The following is a 9,255-nucleotide window of genomic DNA, read 5'->3' as shown; positions in this document are numbered from 1 at the left end:
TGCCCGAAACGTCGATTCTCCTGCACCTTGAATGCTGCCTGACCTGCTGCGCTTTTCCAGCTCTTGTCCTCAGATGGTTTGTTACCACAGACAACCCACTGTCAACCACTAATGGTCCCCATTAGCAGCTATTGATTCTCCCAGACTGAGCTTGATCATTCCTTTGTCTGCCCAACTACTTTTCTCTCTCTGCCTGCTCCACCTGCCAGTATGAGTGCAATTCCAACAATACTCGTGAATCTAGTATTCAGACCAAAGCAGCACACTTGCCGAGCACCACGTCCACAAATATCCACTTCCTCCATTACTGACCCTTTTATTAGCAGAGTGTACTATCTACAAGATGCACTGCAGCAATTTATCAAAGATCCTTAGTGCCTTGCAAACCCATGATCACTACCACGTAGAAGGACAAGGAACACCACCACCTGCGAGCCACTCACTATCCTGACAGTATTGTTGTGCAAAATCCTGGAATTCCTGCCTTAGCAGCATTGTGGATCAATCTACAGCACATGGACTGCAGTGGTTCAAGAAAGTAGCTCAACACCACTTTGTCAGAGTCAACTACAAATGGGTAATAAATGCTGACACAGCCAGCAATACCCAGATCCCATGAGTGAAGACTTTTTTTAAAGTATCTTCTGAAAGGCCATTTATACATCAACCACACTCCCTCAATTATCCTTCGCTGACGCTCCATTGACGATTCAATCATGTTTTCAGACACTCAGCTTTATATTCACAAACATTTGGTGATTTGATTCCACCAGTCAAACACTTGGTCTGTTCTGATATAATGCGATAGTTCAGTTCCAGTGCGATTCTGCATTTTAAGAAAATCACATAATAGCAACACCATTCAAACCATGGGCTAGGAATTGCATTATAGTCAAAACACGTAAGGAAAGTTCATGTTCTACAAGTAGTGGTCTAAATTCTTCAATCGCGTTAAAGCCAATTCACATTGAAGAAATGCGCATTATAGCAGAACCGACTGTACCCCAAATATTGAGAGAAGGAACTTGCATTGGTTCAAAGAAGTCCATTAATACACTATATCAAACATTCACACACCAGACCTTGTCATTACATGGGCTGTAAACAAAAACTCCCCATTTTCTCCCAGGCTGACCTTTACCCATTTCTTTGTCTGCCCAACTGTTCTCTCTTTCTCTCTGGGCTCCATCTCCACTTATCATTTACTTCTTCCCTCTACTCCCTTGCTAACATCAGCATATATACCAATCTTTTCCGAGCTGAAATCATTTCTGACAAAGAGTTCACTGGCCCCAAAATGATAACTCTGCTTTCTCTCTACAGATGCTGCCAGACCTGCCGAGTTGTTCCAGCAATTTCTGTTTTTGTTATTAATTTTTAGTCTTATCAATGTTTGGAAATTAAATTTCTCGAGGACAGTCACAACTTATGGTTAAAATTCATGGTGTATTTAATGTGTCTCCTTGTCGTTTGCTTCTCAGCTGAAGTTTTCCCAAAAGAATCAATGAATGACCATTTTGTGTTGATATCCACAGGAGTGAGATCTGTGGGAATTCTCCTGTTTTTTCCTCTTTCCTCTGTCCTGTTATTCCTGCTAACTGTTGTTTTTCCAGAAATCACCATATGTATCCCTGTCCGTGGTGCAACATCATGATAATGTTAAAATATATATCTATGTGCATTTCAGCATTTTATTTCAAAATTTATCCTTTCATAAAGGGTTATGTTCGTGTATAGTCCAGAAAATACCACTGGTTCTTTTTTATTTTGTTTATCAGAAATATCTTCACAAGTATCATGCTGAATTGAATTGAATTGAATTGAATTTGTACCGAGTCACAGTGAAAAGCTTTGTCTTGTGAACAATACAGGCAGATCACAGAGTTAAGTAGCATAGATAAGTAAATAATAGGTAAACTGCGGCAATAACAAAAACACAGGTATAGGCGAATGTTAAGAGTTTGTGAGTTCATTCAGTATTTTAACAACAGTAGGGTAGAAACTGTTGCGAAATTGCTGATGCATGTGTTCAGGCTTCTATACCTTCTTCCCGATGGTAGAGGTTGTAGAAAAACATTGCAGAGTGGGGTGGACCTTTAAGAATTCTGGCAGCCTTTCCTTAACAGCGGGATTCTATAGATGGGAGATTGGCATTTGTGATTGTCCATGCTGAGTTCACCACTCTCTGTAACTGTCTCTGATCTTGAATGGTACAGTTGGCATTCTTGAATGGTACAGTTGCCATACCAGGTAGTGATACATCCAGACAGAATGCTCTTGTGATGGCGCACCTATAAAAGTTGGCAAGGGTATTCGCCGTCATGCCATTGGGCCTTTGTTGGGCCTTTGTAACCAGTGCATCCACATGAAGAGTCCAAGAAAGCTTGTTGTGGATGACCACTCCCAGGAGCTTGACACTTTCCACTTGTTCCACCTCTGTGCTGTTAATGTGTAGGGGGAATGAGTAACATCCCACTGAAAATCAATAATGAGTTCCTTGGTCTTGTTAGCATTGAGAGCTAGGTTGTTCTCAGTGTACCATTTTTCCATGCCTTCCACCTCCCATCTGTAGTCTGTATCATAGCCATCTGAGATTCGACCAACTATGGTGATATTTTCAGTGAACTTGAAAATGGCATTAGTCTGGTATTTGGCGACACAGTCATGGGTATACAGTGAATAAGCACCCCTGGGAGGCTCCAGTGTTGAGTGTTAGTGACAATGAAATATAGTTCTCAATCTTCACTGATTGTGGCCTGTGGGTCAGGAAACTGAGAATCCAGTTGCAGAAAGTTGGGCCGAGTCTGAGATCACTAAGTTTAGTAATCAGTCTCGAGGGGATAATAGTGTTGAAGGCTGAACTGTAGTAAATGAGTAGGATTCTTAATAGCTGTTCTTGGTGTCAAGATGTTCTAGGGAGGAGTGAAGGACAAGTGATCTGGATCTGTTGGTCAGATTGGCAAATTGGAATGGGTCAAGAGTAGTGGGGAGGCTAGAGTTGTTTAATGCCATGACCGGTCTTTCAAAGCACTTCATGAACACCGAAGTTAGGGCCACTGGGTGACAGTCATTGAGACATGCTGCATGAGCCTTCTTAGGCACAGAGATAATGTTGGCCCTCTTGAAACAGACAGGGATAGTGGCCTGCTGCAGGGAGTGGTTGAAGATGTCTGAGAAGACCTCTACCAGTTGACCTGCTCATGCTCTGAGTGCACGGCCTGGTACTCCGTTTGGTCCCATCGCTTTCTTTGGATTCACATGAAGGAAAACTGATCTGACCTCTGATGCAGTGACTGGTGGGATAGGTTCATCAGGACTTGTTGGAATAGGTGATACTTCCTGCCAAAATTCTGCTCAAAGCCAACATAGAAGGTGTTGAGGTGATCTGAGAGGGATATGTCATTGTCTGCTATCTTGCACTTTTTTTTAGAACCTCTGATGTCAACCAGTCCTTGCCATAGTCACCGGGTGTCTGTCTGGGTGTCTAGTTTGGATCGCTATTAGTCCTTGGCTGTCTTAATGGCTCTGCGAAAGTCATACTTGGATTCCTTTTATTTGAATGGGTCTCCTGATCTGAAGGGTTCACGCCTGGTTTTTAACAAGTTCTGTATGTCCTGAGTCATCCAGGGTTTCTTGTTGGGGAACACCTGGCTTGACTTCCTCGGTATGCAATCCTCCACACACTTGCTGATAAAGTCTGTGACGGTGGTGGTGTACTTTTTCAAGGTACCTGCGGACTGTTTGAACTCGGCCCAATCAGCCGATTCCAAACAGCACCGGAGTTGATCCTCTGCCTCCTCCGACCAGCACTGGACCTGTATCCGTGAGGGGGTCTCCTGCTTGAGCTTTTGCCTGTAAGCCGGGAGAAAAAACATGGCATTGTAGTTGGAGTTCCCGCAATGAGGGCGGGGGATGGAACGGTAGGCATCCTTCACAGTGGTTTAAAATGTTCAGGCCCCTAATGGGGCAGGTAATGTTCTGGTGGTACTTGGGCAACACCTTCCTTAGATTGGCTTGATTTAAGTTGCCAGTCACAATAAACAGGGCCTCAGGGTGTTCTGTCTCCAGGGTGTTAGTGGTAGAGTACAGCACATCCAGAGCTTCCTCCACCTTTGCTTGTGGCGGTATGTACACAGCAGTTAGTACAGCAGCGGTAAATTCCCATGGTAGATAGAAGGGGCGGCATTTGATGGTGAGGAGTTCAAGGTTTGGGGAGCGATGGCTGCCCAGGGTTGCATTGTCCACGCACCACAAGTTGTTGATTAAAAAGCAAACACCTCCACCCTTTGTCTTACCCAAGGATGCTGTGCGGTCCATACAACGGATAGAAAAACCATCAGCCTGAAATGCGCAGTCGGGAATGGATGAGTTGAGCCAGGTTTCCGTGAGGCAGACTGCGCAGCAGTCCCGCAGTTCATGCTGGAAGCTGAGCTGTGATCTGAGTTCATCCATCTTGTTCTCCAGAGATTGTACATTTGCTCGGAGTAGGGTGGGGGGGGAGAGTCTTGAAACCGCGTAGTCTCAGTTTTACTAGCAGGCTACCACTCTTACCCCGCTTCCTCGCAGGTTTCTTACATTTGAGTGGTCTGGTGGAGTGAATTCTGACTGCTTCCAGTTAAAGTGATCCTTCTGAGGACCCTATGGAGCAGGGGTAGGTTGCAGTTTGGTGTATTTTGAGGAGGGTCTGCTTAGGATCCAGTGTAGCAGGTAGTGTTCTGTGTTTTTTTAACCGGAGGGAGTGTGTTTAGGACCCAGTGGAGAAGATACGTTTCTACGTGTTCCGATTTGTCCGGTTAGTTCCTGGTTTCAGTTGCCGCCCAGCCATGTTTTTTTTTGCAGAGGTGTTTGGGATGCTCTCCAGGTAAATTCTGATAGATTTCATGTCAGGCAGGCATCTTATGGATTCCTGATGAAGAGCTTTTACCCGAAACATTGATATTTCTGTTCCTGGATGCTGCCTGACCTGCTGTGCTTAGCCAGCACCACTCTAATCTTGACTCTAATTTCCTGCATCTGCAGTACCCAACTCCACCTAGGCGTGTTATGGGGCCAGGAGCTCAAAACATGATGCTCTTTAAACATTTAAGCATGCCCAGTTTTTATTCGTGTATTAATGTTTCTTAGTTTCTGCCTAATTATGAATACAACCACTTGTGTATTTCATTGGAAAAATAATTTTTAATATGTGGAATAAGACGTTTTTCACTGACAAATTTTGAGCTACTGCTCTATCAGTTTGCATATTCTCAATACTATGCCAATGACAAAAACAATTTTACCATTTGCATAAGGCGGCACCAAAAGTGAACAGGTAGATTAGAAGCTAAAACTTCCTACTGGTCTGATCCCAGGGCAAAACTGTGCAATAGTCTCCAAATAACTGTGCATCCAATTATCCAAACATACTATTGTCCCAGCATATAGCTGCTAATCAGTTGAGGGCATTTATGACAACTGAACATTAAAGAGCTTCGATTCATATATCATTTTCCATGAGCACTGAGTGTCTTAAAGCACTTTACAGCCAATTGAATATTTTTGAAGCGTAGTCATTGTTGTAATGTCAGAAACACAGCAGTCAATTCACACATAGCAAGCTCCCAGAAATAGCTGTGATAATGACAAGGTAATCTATTTTTGTGATGTTAAACATTAACTAGAATACTGTGTTAGTTGTCCTGATCATCTTCAAAATACAACAATAGCATCATTTATATTCACCTGATAAGAAAGGACAGAGCCTTGAGGGAATATCTAAATTCAGCACCAGTACCATCACCAGCAGAGCATTCTCTTAGCACTACAGTTTCAGCCTAGATTTTCATGTTCAAGTCTTGGAGTGGAACTTGATCCCAGAGATTTGTAATTCAAAGACCAGAGCGCAACTGAGCCACAATTGACGATCAAAGTTGAGGTTTGGTGAGTCAGGCAGATTTAGTACCTGTGTGGTTCCCATGGCCCAGTGCACTAAAAAAAGAATGGATGTGAAAAGCAATTAACTTTCTCAAATAATTTCAAATTATTCTTGGCAATGTTGACAAACAATAACTTAGTTTTGCTAATATTAGCCAGATGAGAAATTTATTTATATTTTAAAGTTTTTTATCATATACATGGATACTACTTTGTTTTAGATAATATATTAGTGCATCAAGAGCTATTGTTAATCTGCTATATTGTTTGATTATATCTTCCAGATGGGAAATGCAAGCTGACAGAACTCTTGATGCCAAAGAACAGGATATGGTAGATAACCTGCGAAAGCTGTATTTTCACAAGGACAGCCAAATTTAGAGTAGCAATATAAGTAGTTCAGTTTTGCTGCTTTGCTTTTTGTCCAACTGAATAGTTAAATGTTTTATCAAAAATAATGCAGCAATGGAAGAACATGAACAGTAACTAAACATGTCTTATGTTATGAGGAAGTTGTCCATTAGTTATATTGTCAAAATATGCAGTTTGATGTGTTAATTTAGATTCGCATTGAATTCTGAAGAAAGTAGTTGAATTTTAATACATTTAAGTTTTACATGTCTTTATGTTTGGTTGGAATTAAACGCCTGTCTGATCGCTTAAAGGGTGCACAACTGAACTACACAGAACAGGAATTTCCCCAGTTTATATGAAGTCTACATTAGTTCGCTGATCTTCACCAACAAGGTAATGCCAGTTTTAGACTTGGTATCATACCCACTGGAAGAGAAACAACAGTCACTATGTCTCCTGATCATTAGTGGCCCCTGCTGGAAATGCATGTTTGTGAATATTGAATGAGGATAGTTACTGTACTCCTTTCCATGTCTTTATAATAAATCACTCTGTATCTTGATGTTAGAATTGACTTGTATGTTTTTAAACAAGTGTGTTTTCTTAAAGGTTGTTTTAAATAATCCTGTAGGCATCATACAATGTCTTCAATGGAATGTGTTCTGTTATTATTAGAATTCATCTAGTAGATTTGATCTAGAATAACAGATCAGATATTATTGTCTCTATCAATGTCTTGTGGAATATATGCAATAGAAGGTGAGGCTGTAAAAATAGAAACAAATACTGTACCAGCAATTGAAAAAAAACCTGCTCATAGTGAAAGTGGGAGCTTTGGAAGAGCAATTGGAGCACAAATCTGATGGAAATAAATTTAAAATATTGAACTGTGGTTAGTAGAATTTTGCTACTGTATCTTTGTGTTTATTATTGTTCTAAGGATTTCAACACTGTCAAGCAAAATGTATGAAGAAATCCGATTTCTATTAAATCAATTGACCATTACTGACAAAATTATGAAGCATTCTGAAATTGCATGTGAATCAAAAGTTAACCTGATATTGATGAGTCTATGAAATGGAGGATTCTGATTTTTAAAACAGAATTGACTGAACGATCTGAAAAATACATATTCTATCTGAACAGCCGTTATGAAGGGTACATCAGTGTCACAAAATATATAAGTGGAATATACATTGAACAGACATAAAACAGTACGGCACACACAGGCTGTTCAGCGCATGTCTGTGCCAACCATGTTTCAATTCTAAACTAATCCCATCTGCTTGTACATGGTCCATATCCCTCTACTCCTTGCCTGTTCACGTGTCTATCAAAATGTCTCTTAAACATTGCTATCATATCTGCTTCTACTACCTCACTTGGCACGCATTCAAGACATCTACCACCCTATGTGTAAAAACATGCCTCGCACACCTTTAAAATTTCCACCACATGCTTTAAGCCTATTACTCACTGCAATTTGATATTTCCACCCTGAGAATGAAGATTTGACTATCCACGCTATCTATGCTTTTCATAATTTTATATCTTTCTATCAGGTCGCCCCTCTGCCTCTGATGCGCTAGCGAAAACAACCTTTACTTACAGCTAATGTGCGCCAATCTAGGCAACGTCCTGGTAAACCTCTTTTGCACTCTCTCCAAATCCTCCACATCCGTGCTATAGTGTGGCAACCAAAATTGCATACACAATACTCCAAATATGCTCTAACTAAAGTTTTAAATAGTTGCTACATTATGTGGCTACTTTTATACTTAATGTTCCAATCGATGAAGGCAAGCATGCTATAGACCTTCTATTTTCCATTATTTAACTCTGTTGCTGCTTTCAGGGAGATGTGGACTTACACCCAAAGGTCTCTCTGTATGTCAATGCTCCTATTTTACTATGTACTTTCTTCTTCATTTGACCTCCCAAAATGCATCACCTCACACTGATCCGGATTGAATTACATCTGCTGTTTCTCTACCCAAATTTCAAATTGATCTATATCCTACTGTATCCTTTGACAACCTTTCTCATTATCCACAACTCTGCCAATTTTTGGAAGAGGATCACCGAGAAAATATGGAGCACAAGTCACAGGAAATAAAATTCAAGATTACACTCTTTGCCTCCAGAATCAGCTTCCCAAATATGGATAAATCCCAATTGAATTAGAAGTTGTTTCAGCAATGGGAGTTGTGAGAGTGTGAGCCAGGGGCCAGCCAAGAAGGTAAGTTTGAACATAAAATATTTGCCTCGTGAATCAGCAGCTTCCATTTCAGCAGTGGGAGTTGAGCCAGCACAAGCCGGGGACAGCCAGGAAGGTAAATTTGAATAGTAAATACTTACCTTTTATGTTACAAATAACCTCAGGTAACCACTGAAACCATGACAGAGGATGACCATAGTTCATTTCAATTTTGTGTATTTTGTATTTTCTTGCACAATGCCATAGAATTTCCACAAGGGTTGTCCCTATCTCCCACCATAACTTTTGCCAAAGATCTACAAAAAGACTTTTGTGAAGATCTGTAGCTCAGGTTGTGGTTGGACTTGTTATTGGTTCACTTCATCCGGAGGCTACAAGCATTGAAACTGTCGCCTAAAAGATAGATATAAGGATGAAATGTTTACAAAAAAAAATCAACTGACGAGACAAACTGACCAACAACTCAATTTACAAAATTCAAATAAGCAGCGCAGGTTTCAGTCCGATAAGGTCCACACTCATTCGAATGAATATTAACAAGCTACATTGAACATAACTATTTACAAGAGATAATAAGTGAGAGAGAGCATCTAATCTGGAACTCAAGCACAATTCCAACTGATTGGATGTCACTATAATATAGCTCCTTTAGCTCATGCTTGGTAACGGTACTGGAGTAAAGCTTTAAAACTGAATTATACTTTTACTCTATGTCTTACCTTCCAAGTTCTTTTACAGCATCCTTTTTTTTTAACCATTAATGTAACCAT

At 40.7% G+C, this 9,255-nt stretch overlaps 1 protein-coding gene across 1 annotated transcript in view; it reads left to right on the top strand.

Annotated features, from left to right (window-relative positions):
• The window catches only part of kiaa0825 (KIAA0825 ortholog), a 403,994-nt gene extending 396,929 nt beyond the window's left edge, over positions 1-7,065 (top strand). Inside the window, exon 18 of the mRNA XM_043709384.1 lies at positions 6,198-7,065. Within this exon, the coding sequence (XP_043565319.1) occupies positions 6,198-6,294 (97 nt within the window). The 3' untranslated portion in view covers positions 6,295-7,065. The remainder of the gene's footprint in view (positions 1-6,197) is intronic.
• The last annotated feature ends 2,190 nt before the right edge of the window (positions 7,066-9,255 follow it).

The sequence above is a fragment of the Chiloscyllium plagiosum genome, chromosome 2 (genome assembly GCF_004010195.1).
Source record: "Chiloscyllium plagiosum isolate BGI_BamShark_2017 chromosome 2, ASM401019v2, whole genome shotgun sequence".
Classification (NCBI taxonomy): Eukaryota; Metazoa; Chordata; class Chondrichthyes; order Orectolobiformes; family Hemiscylliidae; genus Chiloscyllium; species Chiloscyllium plagiosum.
Note: the sequence above shows the minus strand (reverse complement) of the source record. Positions and strands in the feature narration are given on the sequence as shown.